The 15,386-nt window shown below is 53.7% G+C and overlaps 1 protein-coding gene across 3 annotated transcripts in view; it reads left to right on the top strand.

Moving 5' to 3' along the window:
* Window positions 1–2,422, top strand: part of FBLN2 (fibulin 2) — an 85,354-nt gene extending 82,932 nt beyond the window's left edge. For 2 of the 3 annotated variants that reach the window (XM_035723418.1, XM_027586714.2), the window contains one exon: window positions 1,468–2,422. In XM_035723418.1, the coding sequence (XP_035579311.1) occupies window positions 1,468–1,825 (358 nt within the window). In that variant the 3' untranslated portion in view covers window positions 1,826–2,422. The remainder of the gene's footprint in view (window positions 1–1,467) is intronic. The other variant, XM_027586715.2, reaches the window with a different exon arrangement.
* Window positions 2,423–15,386: the final 12,964 nt, after the last annotated feature.

The following is a 15,386-nucleotide window of genomic DNA, read 5'->3' as shown; positions in this document are numbered from 1 at the left end:
ACCGGTGACCACACTTCTTCCTGATAACTTCTTGGCATTTTGCCGAATTTCCTGTCCTTTACTAAACATACGTTTTCATAAAGCACTTTCGTGTTTCCTGTAATTCAGTTGTCTTCCACTTTATTTTACTTTGTATTGTCCATACTCACGTTTTTATAATTGCAAATGGGACACGTGCTTATAAAAATATTTCCATAACAGAAGTGGGTCAAGTGAAAGCTCTTGCCCCTGCCCCCAGCTGGATGTGACAACCGCACAGAGGGCGCCCACCTTCCCTCTTACACTGGCACGAGGTGCTGGTGACTCTGCGGTCACACACATGTGCTCAGCTCGGCCCAGCTTGCTGCTTCTACCTCATGGCTGCCCTGTGGCACATTGCCCTGTTTCACTGTCACATAGCCCCTGACGTCCATGTACATGCGTGTCGGGGCATTTAGGGGAGTGTGTCTGGGTGACCTGGACAGGTCCTCCCTTCTCTGGGTCTTAGCTGCCCTGTCTGGAACATGGGGGTGAGAGCAGTGCCAGCCTGGGGCGGGTGTGAGCACGAAATGAGTAAAGGGGTGCATGGGCATGGCGTGGCGTAAGCACTGCATCGTTGCCACTTGTTGCTGGTGGCATGGTTGTCGTCGTGGTGCCCGTGTGGCCGTGTGCTGCCGTGGTACACCAGGTGGGGACTCTGCTCAGAGCTAGAGCTGCTGAGCCCTGGCGCCTAAGCAGCATCCATTTTGGAAGCAGTGAGCTTGTGGAGAGTGACTTAATGTGGGAGGGGTGACAGTGGCTCTGAGAGCCAAGAAGGGACAGATTGATGCTGTGCTCAGAAATCAAGCCCTTAGACCCCCCTGTGGGGTTTGGTGGAGGTTCCCTCCTTATTGTCACTGTCATGTAGCATGGCCAAGTCTCGGGGCTTCCTAGGGAGTGTGTGACTTGGAGCTCCAGGTGGGCCAACGGCCCTGGTACTCGGAGAGGCTTCCCCTGGGAAAGGGCAGGCCACCCCGAGTCAGAAGAGGAGACGGCTCCAAAGGAGAATCAGTTACAGAAGAAAAGGAATTTGGAAAATGGTGAAAAACAGTCAAAACACCGTGCCCAGGGAATCTGTGCAAATGGGAAGTGTGCAAGTGAAAAAACGAGGAAGGCGGGTCAGAATGAAGGGAGGAAGGAAGAAGACAGGGAGGAACGTGTGGCTAAGGGCTGCTTACACAGCATCCCAGGCGCCGGGTGAAGCCCTGCATGTCCATTAACTCACCCCATCCAACCGGCGAGACCACAGGCTATTATCCCACCTCACAGATGAGGAAACTGAGACCCAGAGAGGTAAGGCGACTTAGCAGAATAGAGCTGGCGACGGAGCCGGGCCAGCCGGTCCTGAGCCTGCCGCTGAGGCCTAAGCCATGTCTGGGATGGGTGGCCATGAGGGGGTGGGAGCGTCCCCCCGGGCCCTCTGACCACGCCCCCCCGTGCCCTCCACAGGAAGTGCGAGCGCACCACGTGCCACGACTTCGTGGAGTGCCAGAACTCACCGGCGCGCATCACCTACTACCAGCTCAACTTCCAGACGGGCCTCCTGGTGCCGGCGCACATCTTCCGCATCAGCCCAGTGCCCGTCTTCGCGGGCGACACCATCTCCCTGACCATCACCAAGGGCAACGAGGAGGGCTACTTCGGCACGCGGCCGCTCAATGCCTACACGGGCGTGGTCTACCTGCAGCGGCTGGTGCGCGAGCCCCGGGACTTCGCCCTGGACGTGGAGATGAAGCTCTGGCGACAGGGCTCCGTCACCACCTTCCTGGCCAAGATGCACATCTTCTTTACCACCTTCGCGCTGTGAGGCGCACACGCCTGCCCGAGCGCCCTGCGAGTCCCGCGCGCGGAACCCCGGGATCCCTGCGCGGAACCCCGGGATCCCTCCGCGGAACCCCGGGATCCCTCCACGGTGTCCCCGCGCCAACCTCTGGGCCACCTGCCGGCACTTGCCGTTCTGCGGTCGCTGAACGCTGCATATGTGGGGCTGGGTTATGGTGGTGGGTTTTACTATAACTCTGTAAATTAACTTAATTTTGTTGACCCATTTCCTCCTGGATTCCTGGGCTTCTCCTGTGCCCCGCCCCACAGGAGGGAGCTTGGCAACAGGAAGTATGCTTAGACTTTGAGGGCAGTTCAAGGTCACAGTAGGTGCTCCATGGGTGGACTCAGAGGGCCGAAGACTGGAAACCCAGCGACCACGTTGGGGTGTTTGGACTTAACTGAGTGGCCTGTCCCCAAAGCTGATATTCTATTTCATATTCCACTGTGATTAGCTCTTTACTTAAAAAAAAAAAACCCATTTTAAGTGGTTTTTTTTTAATTATAAAAGTAGTATGCACACATTGCAAAAAATATATTCAAATAGTACCAAAGGGTTATAAAGTAAAAAAATGAAAAAAGGAAAAACCCTTATTTCGTAAAGTGTTTGTGTTAGATGATGGTATCTGCATGTCTTAGGCGGGTTTGTTGATCAAGATGGTCCTTGATGTCTTATTCAAGGAATTAGCCCCCAACTGGGAGTTCTCTTGGGGGTGAAGGGATCACAGTGTAAACGGTGCTAGCCTTGGGATCTTTTCCTCATATTTTACTACAACTTTGCCGCCTCCTCCTCCTTCCCCAGAGGTGGCCCCCCGCTGGTTTTTGTCACTCTGGATTTCATCCAGAGACTGCAGTCCTGGTCCTGGTCACTGGGCTCTGAAAACATCAGGTCAGACAGAGGACTCGGACAGGCCCCCGAAGGCTGAGAGAATTCATCTTTCCTTCGCTGCGCCGTGTAGGTTTCTGGGGCTTTGAGGCTGCAGCAGACCAGGAGGGCTGAGAAGGCGCGGGCACCAGGGCCCCAGTCTGAGCCCCCCACACATGCACGCTGCCGCTCACCTTGGCCAGTGGATTTCTGATGCAGGCACTGTGTGACCCTGGGGGTCTTGAACTGAATGTGGTGGGCAGCAGCCGCCAGTGAAAAGCCTGGCTAGAACGGACAGTCTCACAGCACTCCGCACCTGGGTGGGTGGGTGGGTGGGGGACATGTGTCAGGACACAGTGGGTGTGAACGTGCGCGTGTGCCACCAGCTCTGGCGGGTGGTGCTGGGGCACGGAGCGCAGCGGGCCCCAGGGGGACGGTGGTGAACCGGGAGTGCATACCCTGGGAGGAGGAGGCAGGACACAGCTCCAGCCATCCCACCTTCTGGAAACCCACACCCACATGGCGGGATGTTCTCATTCTTCCAGACAAGCTCCCAGACTACATTTTGATGTAAAATCTTCCAATTTAAGATGTGGTGATTATTTAAAACTTTTTAGCAGCAGGAACAAGCCAGCCCTGGAGCTTGCTGCTGTAAGCCTCCCCTGGAGGCCTCTCTTTCTTGTGGCCTTTTCTCTCCTCCCTGCCCCTCCCTGGCTCCGTCCTCAAGGCCGTGTAGCAGGAGCCAGGATTTCCTTCTAGCAGCCTTGCCTATCTCTCTTCCTTCTGTCTCCCTGGTTGTGGGGAAAACCGGAGCTAGCAATGATGTCAGGCATTGGCGCTCACCAGGCGGGGACCGGTGGGGACCGGGCCTCCAGTCTACAGGCAGGTTAGGGACGCCAGCAGGGGATGGGGCTGTACCTGGCTGGCGGCAGCTGGCTCTGGCCTACACAGGCTCGGCTTCTTCCTCCAGCTCAGGGGTTTCTCCCTGTGGGACCTCGAGTGACTGACATCAGCTCCCTGGATTTCATTTGCCTCATCAGTGGACGGGGGTGCCCACAATTTTTCCCTCACAGGGCCGCTATGCCACTAGAATGAGCAACACATACAGCATCCAGCTTGGTGCCAGGAGGCTCTTGGAAAACGAGTTTTCCTTCTGACTTCAGAGGTTCTCAGGTTCGGTGATTCTAGAGTTCCATGTCTACAAGGAGTTTGGCAAGCCACAGTTTGAGGGAATAGTCCCTACAAGACTGCCCTCACTCCGGACGCCAGACACAAAGTTCGGGGTCCCCATGACCACCCTCAGGTTTGTTAACTGAACAACTCAGGGAAGCGCCAAATTTAGGATGACAGTTCTGTTAGGATAAAAACATACAAACTGAAATCATCCAAGGGGAATGGTGCATAGGGCAGAAAGGAGGGGTGCGTGTCCCCAGGATGTGTCCCTTTCCTGGTGTGATGGGTGACAGTTCACGCAAAGTGTGGCCAACCAGGAAGCCTTCGGTATCCAGCACTTTCATTCGAGCTTGCTCATACTGCAGCATGACTGACCTATGGTGTCCAGTCCCTCCTGCAGGTCCGAGTTGATATGGCATGTCCCAAAGCCCCTCTCCTCAGTCACATTATTAAACTGTCCACTGCCCCACATCCTCAGGCAAAGCCAGTCCTGTCAGGACCTTCCAAGGGCCTAGAGCTCACCTCCCTTAGTTGAGGGCAAAGGCCAGCTCTGCCTTTAGGTACTAAAGCTGAATTCCAGGCCCCTGGCCCCTGGCCTAGGCTTTCCGATAGTGGAGTGATCATAATTTGGGCACCTGTATTTAGCATTACTTGCTTCACCTCCTGATCTGCTCCTTTGTGTACCTTATGATAAACTTGGGCAGAACTATTTAGCATAGAAATGAGCTAGGGGTTAGCCAAATCCTGTTCTTTCTCAGGCTGGCTGTTTTCCAGCAGTATTGGCATCCTGAGGAGGCTGGAACTCAGTGTTGCAACTTACTCAAGGCCATGGCCATCAGTGTCAGCATGGAAACCCACCCACAATGGCCGCAGCAGGTGGGTGTCACCTGGAGAATAAGACTTGGTCCCACGCTGTCATTAGCACCTCGTCCAGCCCATTGTCTCTTGTATGACTAAATGTCTCCTGAGGTGGCCCGCTCAGGTTTGCACCTTCCATTCAACCTTGTCAGGTTCCAAAGGCAGGGGAGGGCCTCGCTTCCCCCCATCTGGTATCATCGAGCTAAGAGACCATATCGTCTCTTCCCCCAAGCCTCTCCCAAGATACTAATGTAATGCCAGGTAAATAGAATATCGGGTTTGTCTCATTGCATAACCCACTCATTTCTTCACCCTCAGCTACAACTCCCTTTCTCTCTGTCTGTACTCCAGTTCTTCCACCTTTGGAAGGGACGTTAGCTTCAGCCACTGTGCCCGCCTACACCGCCGGTGCACGTCAGATCAACTGGCTGCAAACTCTGAGATCCCGTGACCACCCTCAGATTCGGTAATTCTCTAGACTCACAGAACTGAAGAAGGTGTCTTACTTATTTTTACAGTTATTATAGAAAAGGATACAGATCAAAATCAGCCAAGGGAAGAGACATGTAGGGCAGAATCCAGGAGGGTCCAAATGTGGTTTCCAGTTACACTCTCACCGTGCAGTCCCGGATGGCATTACCTCCTCCCAGTCGCGATGTGTGATAATCCTCATGGAGGATCACCCAACAGGGAGGCTCACCTGCACCTTTGGAGTCCAGAGTCTGTAGTGGAGCTGGTTGGTGGTTGGGGTGCACACGGTGCCTGGCCCGAGGTGGCAGCACTGTCGCTAACGATTTCACCTGGAGCAGGTTGTCCCAGCGGAGCAGATGCTACTGCAGAGGTGGTGAGGCACGCATTTGAAAAATACGAGGGACCAATGCTTACAAAGACACTGAAGTGCATGGTTACTGCTAAGTTGCGCTGACTTGCAGAGGGACAATGAGAACTCTGGGGTTGTTAACAGGTAGTGGCTGAGGGCGAGGCAGAGCCCTTCAGTGGCAGCTTACAGAGGCACCTGTCTCCTGCAGGGGAAAGGCAGAAACGCCTGAGGGGCAGGCCAAAGACCTGCTTGACTGTGGGAGTCACGGAGCTCAGCGACATTCGCTGCTCAGCCAGGGTCAGTCATGGGAGCTTAAGGGCCCCAGGGTGAGACACCTGAGGCGGTGAAAATGGAGGGGAACATCTGGAGACACAGAGGAGGCTTGCCACTACCCTGCAGGGCCCCAGGTGCCCCTTGGGTGCTGCTCAAGCCTCCTCTCCTGGCTGCCAGGCCGATAACTAGGGTTAAAGCCCAGCATAAGCTGGCGAGAGGTGTGCTGGGCTTGATAAAGAAGGAAAGAGACTCTACACCCAAGAATTGCAGAAATGATCTGGCAGGTGATGACGAGAGCCAGGGGAGCTCCCTGAGATGGATTTTGAGGGTGGTGGAGCAGCAGAGCCGGAATGTAAGTCTGCATAAACATGACTTCACTGACTCGGGGGCACTTTTTTGGGGACACGGGGTTTAACACCTAGGCAAGGAACCCAGGGGAAAGGGCCTGCTCACTGACAAAGTGGCGCTTCGTGGCCTGGACACAAATGATGGCTGATTCTAAGTTGTCCCAGAAGCTGCCAGCTTGGAGTGGGGCTGGAGCGGGAGAGGGATCTGCAGCGGGTGTAGGTTGCGATGCAGGCAGCCTTGCTACTTGGGCCAGACACACTCACCCCTGAAGGGGAGCTCATGGCAAACCCCGGGGAGGGGGGATTCGCAGTGTGGGCCCCTGGGGTTCTAGAGCAAGACCATGCCATCCATTGCTTGAGAAACGGCATGTGGTGTGTTCCTGGGCCCTTGTGGAGACCACACATAACCACAGGCGCCATGTGGCTGTGCATCTGCAGCCACCCTCTCCAAGCTGCGTCTGCCAGACCCCCCAAGTCCTAGAGTTGGACGAGTCCATCACGGTCCATCGTAAGATGGAAACAGGTCCAGGATCCAGCCTGAGCAGGACCGGAGGCATGAGGGGCCTTCATGAGCAGGTGGTGCACACTCCTGTGTCGCCCAGGGCTGTTGTACCAAGCCTGTCCCCTTTTGCCAGGTGGAGGTTTCTCGAGAACCAGCTGGAAGAGGAAGACGATGTCAGAGCTTGGTTAGTGAAGGGTCAGCTCTGTACAGGTGCAGGTTGGAAATGAATGGCACCTGTGTGACAGCCACATCCAGAAGTGACCTTGAAAGACAGTGGAGAGGGGACATCTCAGTGGGTGGTGCTGTGGGCAGTGAGCCCGTTATCCACTTTGTGTGGAAGGAGGCATGGCTTGAGGTGGGACTGTAGGGGGAGTGGCCATTGACGGGCCATCAGGCCTGGAGCCGCTGCCCCCATGTCGCTGCAGGCGACAGCTGAGACCAAAGCCAGCACTGTTAAAGGTGACAAACGTCCTGATGGCAGTGCTTGGGCCCCGAGCCCCGCCAGGCCTGCGGTCACAGTGGCCTTTGAATTTTCTGTTACTACTTTCTTTTCTGTGTAAGCTAGTTTGGTTGAGTTTTCTGTCAAATGCAACAGGACAACCCAACAGGATGCAGTAAAAAGTGGGGAAGGGTGTGCCAGGGGAAGGGAACAGCACGTGCAAAGCTCCCGGGATGGGGATGAAGGCTGACGCACCCGGAGACTTGGTGAGGAGTGCGGGGTGTGACTGGAGCGGGCAGGGAGGCCTCGGATAGGACCCTGATCTAACCTTTCGGCAGTGGGGAGCTGCTGCAGTGTGGTGGGGCGGGGACAGGGGCACTGTTGTGTCTTACAGACGTCCCTCTGGCCGCAGTCTGGAGAACAGATCACAGGGGGTGAAGGCAGGTCCCTACAGGGGTTGACCCCTCGGGGGATATCAGCACCTTGTTGGGTTAGGACCCTTGGACCTGGTCTTATCACTCCAGCCCTACCTCCTGTCCAGGCCCCTCTCTTCCTTATCTCGGGGACAAGCCAATGACTCACTCATCAGACTGGACAAGCCTGCTGGAACTATCTTAACCCAAACTGGTGACATTCACGCTAATGTTTATGCGTTCTGCCCTTCTGCGTGCACTCTGCTCTCCAGACCCTGGGGATGGGCAGCAGTTCATGGCCGTGTGTCAGGTGGAGCCCAAGCACCACACACACGCACACACACACACACACACGTGCGTGTGCACTTAGTTCCACATCTTCCAGCAGGCCCCAGCCTGCCTGCTGGTGTCCCTGCTGAGGCTTCCTGGTGCCTCTGGGGCCCAGCTTGGTGGGCCTGCCCTCTCCAGGCAGAGTCGACTAGAGGCTGGGCCCCTGCACTGACAGGGTGGGGGGGTGTCTGTGCCAGTGCACACCATCACAGCGCTCAGGCCTCCCTCTTGGGACCCACAAGGGATGGACAGTGTGTCGATGCACAGAGGGTCATGCAGGGAGCGCCCGGGGCCGCTGGCCTTTCTGTTGCATCGGTTTCCAGACCTTGGGGCAGAAGGCTGGCAGTCACCCCCACAACTGTCCCTGGGGTCTGGGCCAGCATCTCTGTCCTGCTCCCCCAGGCCTCCCTCTGGACACTTGGTTGTGTATCTCTATGTTAGGAGGAGCTTTAGAAAATGGGTACTATGACTGCGTGTGTATGTAGTTTTTTTTTTTAAGAATATTTTATTTATTTATTTGACAGGGAGAGAGCACAAGTAGGCAGAGCGGCAGGCAGAGGGAGAGGGAGAAGCAGGCTCTCCGCTGAGCAAGGAGCCTGATGTGGGGCTCGATCCCGGGACCTGAGCCAAAGGCAGACGCTTAACCGACTGAGCCACCCAGGTGCCCTGTATGTAGTTTTTAAATAAGCGTTCTACTTTAGAATAGTTTTAGATATGTAGGAAAAGTGCAAAGATAGAGAATTCCCGCACCCCCCCACCCTGTTTTCTCTGTTGTTAGCCCCTTACACTATTCTCCGCATTCATCACGATGACTAACCCAATACTGATACACTATTATTCACTAAAGTCCACCGCTCATTCAGATTTCCTTGCATCCGTGTCCTTCTTCGTCCATGGACACCACCCAGGACACCCTGTTACCACTAGTCATGGCTCCTCTGGGCCTTGATAGCTTGTCAGACTTTGTCTGTGACGTTGACCGTTTGAGGAGTGTTGGTCCTGTGCATTGTAAGCTGCCCCCTCCTGGAACTCGTCCGGTGTCTTCCTCATGATTAGGCTGGGATCGTGGTCTGGGGTCGGGGGGAGGACCCCAGAGATGTCGCACCGTATCGAGGTTGCAAGCTGTCAGTGTGACAAATCACTGCTGGTGTTGACCTTGACCACCTCGCTGAGGTTTCTCTCTCGGCGGGCTTTCTCGGACTGTAACCCTAACTCCTCTTCCTTCTTCCCCGACTGCCTTCCTTTGTGCTCCTACTTTAATTCTTCAACGGTCCCGTGTTACAGTGGTCATTCAGTTTCTTCATTGCTTTGCCCCTGGTACTTTTTAAACTGTTACCATGGTTTGCTATGTGGGTCTGGTCTGTTGCTACAGAGTCCTCCGGGGGTGCCCCCCACAATTTACCCCATGATGATGCCCAGGCTGCCCCCAGGTACCAACCCCCCAGACCCTGCCATGGGGAGCGTCCATGTCCTCGTGCGTGTGGGGCCTGTTTCAGGACTTCTCTGGACATGAAACCAGGAGCAAACTGCAGGTCATGGGGTGTCTGTACCCCTATTCTGTGACATTTTGTTAGGCTGCCCTCCAGAAAGACAGCATGTCAGCCTCCTGTAACCTCTGTCCCCGTAGATGACACAAGCCACACTGGGGGACGAGCAGTGCCGTTGCCCCTGTGCAGGTGGGGGTCTGAGCACCCCACTGGGCACCCGAGGCTTGCCTTATCTGAGTCACCGAGCTACACCACAAGCCAGGGCCCCACCCAGCGAGCCGAGGACCCCTGTGCTCCATCACTTTGTTGGCACAATATTTGGAAAAGTTTTGAGCCAACACTTCACATCAACTTATGGTTTCCCAAGGAAAAGTGGTTCTTTTAAAATATTTTGATTTGGTAGCCCCTGTGGTCCCTTAAAATCTCATGGCATCTGAAAAACAGACCCTGCAGAGCACTTTTCTCAGAGGAAGAGCCGTCCTGCAATGGGCCAGGCAGCCCAGCTGGAGGTGGTAAGTGCCCCATCACAGGAGGTATGCAAGGTGGGCCAGAAAGGCCAGGACATGGGATGGAGCCCTTGAAGTTCTGTCTTGTCCAGATTCCATGGTTTTGTAAGGCACATGTTCTCCCCTTCCGCTGCTCTGCAGCCAGGGCTACGGAGGCGGTGCCTTCCTTATTTTTTGGCCGCGTTGGGGCAGATCTGTGGGGCAGTGGTGCCCCCTTGTGGCTGCAGTTCCAGCCTAAGCTAAGCCCCCACCAATGGCGAGGGATGGATTCGGACAGGTGGGTATGAGGGCAAGGTGTTGTTTTAATTTCAAGTTCTTATTTAAATTCTAGTTAGTTAACATATAGTGTAATATTAGTTTCAGGAGTAGAATTTAGTGATTCATCACTTATATAACACCCGGTGCTCATCACAAGTGCCCTCCTTAATCCCCATCACACATCTAACCCATTCCCCACCCATCTCCCCTCCATCTGCCTTCAAAGCGTTCTCTATCGTTAAGAGTCCCTTATGGTCTGCTTCTCTCTCTCTTTTTCCCTCCTCTATGTTCATCTGTTTTGTTTCTTAAATTCCACATAGGAGTGAAGTCATTTGTCTTTCTGTGACTTATTTCGCTTAGCATAATACACTCTAGCTCCATCCATGTCATTGTATATGGCAAGATTTCATTCTTTTTGATGGCTGAGTAATATTATATATATAATATATACACCCCACGTCTTCTTTATATATTCATCAGCCAGTGGACATCTGGACTCTTTCCATAGTTTGGCTATTGTCAATAATGCTGCTATAAACATCGGGGTGTATGTGCCCCTTTGAATCAGTTTTTCGTGTCCTTTGGGTAAATACCTAGTAGTGCAATTGCTGGGTCATAGGGTTGTTCTATTTTTAACTTTTTGAGGAATTTCCATACTGTTTTCCACAGTGGCTGCACCAATTTGCATTCCCACCAACAGTGTAAGAGGGTTCCCCTTTCTCCTTGTTAACATCCATTAGCAAGAACATCTGGTGTTAATTTTAGCCATTCCGACAGGTGTGAGGCGGTATCATCCTGGTTTGATCTATATTTGAGCGAGAGGTGTTTTTGATGGTAAGGAGGACCATGGCGCCTCATGGGGCACACAGAGGCCCTGCTCATGAGCTGTTGTGGCTGAAGGGAAGGGGGTACTAGGAGCAGAGGCTTGAAGTCTGGGGGAGGTTGGATGGGAAGAGCATTGCATGCTGAATGAGGGGATGTGGCCTGGGTGGTGCCCTGACTTTGGCAGAGTGGCCAACCCTCCCTTGAACAGCAGGTGTGTCCCCCGCAAGGCTGTGGTCTCCCTGGGGTCTGCTCCGTTGCCCCACCTGTGGGACCACGAATTCTCACCCATAAGGATCTTCCTGGCAAATGGACTTATTGACCTGGCCTGACCTGTGCTGCCACGTGACCACCATTGGTGGCCAGCTGCTTTAATGGTGGTGGAACTGCCGGCCAAGCTTACCACCCAGAGAACCGACATGCCTTGGTTCCACCAGCGTCTACCTGGCAGCACCTGCCAGGTTTCAGCCTCTGTGCTTGGGGGCCCCTCATTGCTAAAATTTCACTCCACCCCTCTCCAACTATAAGGGCAGGCTTCTATTCCTGTTTTACAGAAGTGGAAACTGAGGCTTAGAGCCTGTGACTCCTAAGGTCACATAGAGATTCACACCCAGGTGTACCTGACTGCAAAAGCTCAGTGCTCGGGAGAATAAAACAAGTGACAGGCTGGGAGAAAATATTTGCTGAAGACATCACTGATGACAGACTGCTATCCAGAAAACACAAAGGACTCTTAAAACATAATGAGAAATTGAATGATCTGATTTAAAAATGGGCAAAGACCTCAACAGACACCTTATCAAAGAAGATATATGGATGACAAGTATGTGAAGAGATGTTCAACATCATACATTATTAGGGAATTGTACATTAAAATAAGACACCACTTCACACCTAGTATGATGGCCAAAATCTAGAACACTGACAATACCAAATGCTGCTGAGGATGCAGAACAATGGGAACTCCCACTCATTGCTGGAGGGAATGCAAAATGGTATAGCAACTTTGGAAGACAGGTTGGCAATTTCTTACAATACTAAACACGCTCCTACCATACAATCCAGCAGTCACACTCCTTGGTATTTACCCCAAGGAATTGGAAATATATATCCACACAGAAACCTGCACAGGGATGTTTCTATCAGCTTTATTCACAATTGCCCCAAATTGGAAGCAATCAAGATGTCCTTCGGTAGGTGAATGGGTACATAAACTAATCCATCCAGACAATGGACTTGTTTAGTGCTAGGAAGTGAGCAACCTAGCCGTAAAAGACATGGAGGAACCTAAAATGCCTATTATTAAGTGAAAGGAACCAGTCTGAAAAGGCCACATAGTGTGTGATTCCAACTATATGACATTCTGGAAAAGGCAAAACTATGGAGACATAAAAGATCAGTGGTTGCCAGGCGTTGGAAGGATGGAGGGATGGGGAGGTGGGGCCCAGAGGATTTTTAGGGTAGTGAAACTACTTATAATGGTGACACATGTCATTATATATTTTTTCAAAACCCATAGCATGTATACCACCTAGGGTGGACCGCCAGGTGAACTGTGGACTTTGGGAGATGATGATGTGCCCATGTAGTTCATGAATGGGTGTTGATAGTAGGGGAGACTGTGCGTGTGTAAGGGTAGGGAACTCTGCACTTTCCACCCAATACTGCTGTGAGTCCACAACTGGTCTGAGGGTGCCTGGGTGCCTCAGTTGGTTAAGCATCGGACTCCTGATATCGGCTCAGGTCATGATGTAAGGTTTGTGAGATGGAGCCCTGTGTCAGGCTCCATGCCCAGTGCCCTCTCCCTCTGCCCCTCTCCCCCCCCCAAAAAAAAACCACTCTGAAAAACAGTCTATTAAAAATAAACAAATAAAAAACCATTGCATTGCCCTACCCAGGCTCCAGAAGCTCACAGTCCGGTGGGGAGCTGGACATAGAAAGAGGTACAACCATTTGGACAGTCACTGCAATGAGGAGGAAGCCACAGGGGGCTGTGGACTCTTAGAAGGGCTATTACGCTGGCATCAGAGAAGGCTTCCTGGAGCACGTGTTGCCTCCAGTGGGTTTTGCCCTTCCAGCAAATTACCCAGGTAGAGAAGCAGGGTGGGCATTCCAGGGAGGGAACCAGCTTGCACCGAAGTGCAAGGTACTGGGGGGAGCAGCGGAAGTTCTCAGGTGCAGAGTGGGGATGCGCCCGAGCAGAGTTAAGTCGCAAGAGGCGGGCCAGTGGACCCTGGGCGCCGCTCCTTAGAGCCTCCCGGATCCGGCTCAGGTTGAAGCGAGGTTGAAGCGAGGTGTGGGCTCGCGGAGGCTGCTGCCGGCTAAGGGTGTATGCGGCGACGCCTGGCGGTGGCGAGGGGCACTGCAGGCGGCCGCGCAGGCGCCGACCAGGGAGCTTCTGCGCTGGCCTGGGCCGGGTGGGGCTCCGCATCCCAGGGCAGAAATCAGGGGTTCTGTGACTAGGGATGCACAAAAACGACATCTTTTGCCTGTCACTAACCTCTAGTGGAACTGTAGTGTTTCCTTTCACTATTCACACGGACAACAAACCACGGGAGCTTTAGCTGTGTTCACGCTACATTTCGGATATCTCACAATATCATTTCCGCTCATTGGTACTTTGAAATTATTGTGGGCGTTCGACCTGCCACCAGACCGTGTTATTCATCGTATTAAGACAGAAGCCCGCACAGTGCCATTGTACCAATTTCTTTTTAGTATTTGGATAACTGTAATTTCAGTGTCATTGGCATTTAAAAACTCACCCAGACTGCCAGAGAGGTTTCTGGCACGCAAACGCACACAAATGTGTGCATGCACACACATAAACGTGCATATAGGTACACACGAACACGTGTACACATGCGCCCACAAACGTGCATGTGAACACACAAACACATGTGCATGCAATATGCATGTGTGCACACACACTTGGTGGAGGGACCCTCTGAAGAAGAAAGTTGACTGCAGTGAGTGCCCAGCGTGAAGTGGCTGTCCATATAATTTATCATCTAGATCTGTCCACCTGAGTGAGAAAGAGGCACCACTAATAGGCTGGGACGGCAGGTGTCCACGGACTGTCGCAAGCACACCAGCTCAAGGGCTACCCTACATCTGGGGCCTACAGGGCGTCCGTGGTTGTGTCTGTATTGTGTCTCTGTGGGCTGGTGGGCGTGAGTGTGCATCTCGGGGTGGGGCACCGCTGTGCTGATGGCGGGGGTGGGAGTGTGTGAATGGGGCATTCTGATCTCTGGTGCCTGCCAGACCTACAGCCTGGCCTACTGCCCCTGTTCAGCCTGGCCATTCTGGCCCCCAGAGGAGACCTTGCCCAGGTGTTCCCAGGGGAGCCAGGGGTCTGGGGGGCGGGCCTGCCCCGCCTCCTCTGAGAGGGAAAGGGCGGCCTACACGTGTAGCCTTCTTGCCTCCAAACTTATCCTCCTTTCTATGACCACTCCCATTTTACAGATGTGGAAACTGAGGCCCAAGGAGGTAGAATATTTTGCCCAGGGCCACGTAGGCTGTCCAGCCGTGGATGATGGAGGGGTAGGATGCCTGGGTCTTTCTGGGCCTTAGTAGTTTCACCTGCCATGTCAGGAGGTGACAGGAAGATGTCTGAGGCTGACCTAGCAGAGGAGACCCTCAACTTCCGTCTCTCCTGTGTAACTCCCACCATGACTCCCCATTCCCCACAGCACAGGTCCAAGTTCCCCAGTCCTGCATTGTGGACCCTGGCCTCTCTGGCCTCATCACCCATCACTCTCCGTCCGTTCCCTGGGCTCCAGCTACCCCAGCTGCTAGTCCTTTCCAAGCCCCTCCAAGCACCTTCACACCCCCATGCGTCTGCTATTCTGTTTCCTACGCTGGGAGTGCCTGGCAAACTCCTGCTCGTCCTGTGGTGCCCCATTCTGATCGCCCACACAGAGCTGGCACCTCCTTGCTGTGACCCCCACTGCCTTCACACACCCTTGTAGGGTAGCCTGTAAATCTCAGGATTTACGCAGATAACATCACTCTGCATCTCCAGCGCTTAGCACCAGGGGCAGCATGAAGTAGGCACTAATAAATGTTTGTTGAGTGAATAAACAAACTTGTTTGTGCACTGCCCCCTGCCCCCCGCCCCCACCATGAACTGCTTGAGAAAAAGGCTGGGGCCTTTCCAGCTATTCAGGTGGAAATCCGAGTTTGTCCAACTGTCCAGGCCGAAAGGAGGAGCAGGTGGTGACGGCAACAGTCAGGGTGCAGGGTCCTAGGCTGGGGCTTGTCTGTGAGCTGTGCTGCCCCCCAGTACCTGAAGCATCTGCCCTAGGTTCCTCTCTGCAAGCACCTTGGGAAGGGACTGCTTTGCCATTGCTTCCACATAGGCCCCTGAGGATCCCCAGTGGGGCCAAGCCCTCGGTGGCTCTCTCCCTCTGCCCTCAAAGGTCAGTGCTGGGCTAGGCATCAGCCTCTCCTCT

The sequence above is a fragment of the Zalophus californianus genome, chromosome 1, assembly GCF_009762305.2.
Source record: "Zalophus californianus isolate mZalCal1 chromosome 1, mZalCal1.pri.v2, whole genome shotgun sequence".
In the NCBI taxonomy this organism is placed as follows: Eukaryota; Metazoa; Chordata; class Mammalia; order Carnivora; family Otariidae; genus Zalophus; species Zalophus californianus.
This window is presented reverse-complemented; position numbering and strand designations above follow the sequence as displayed.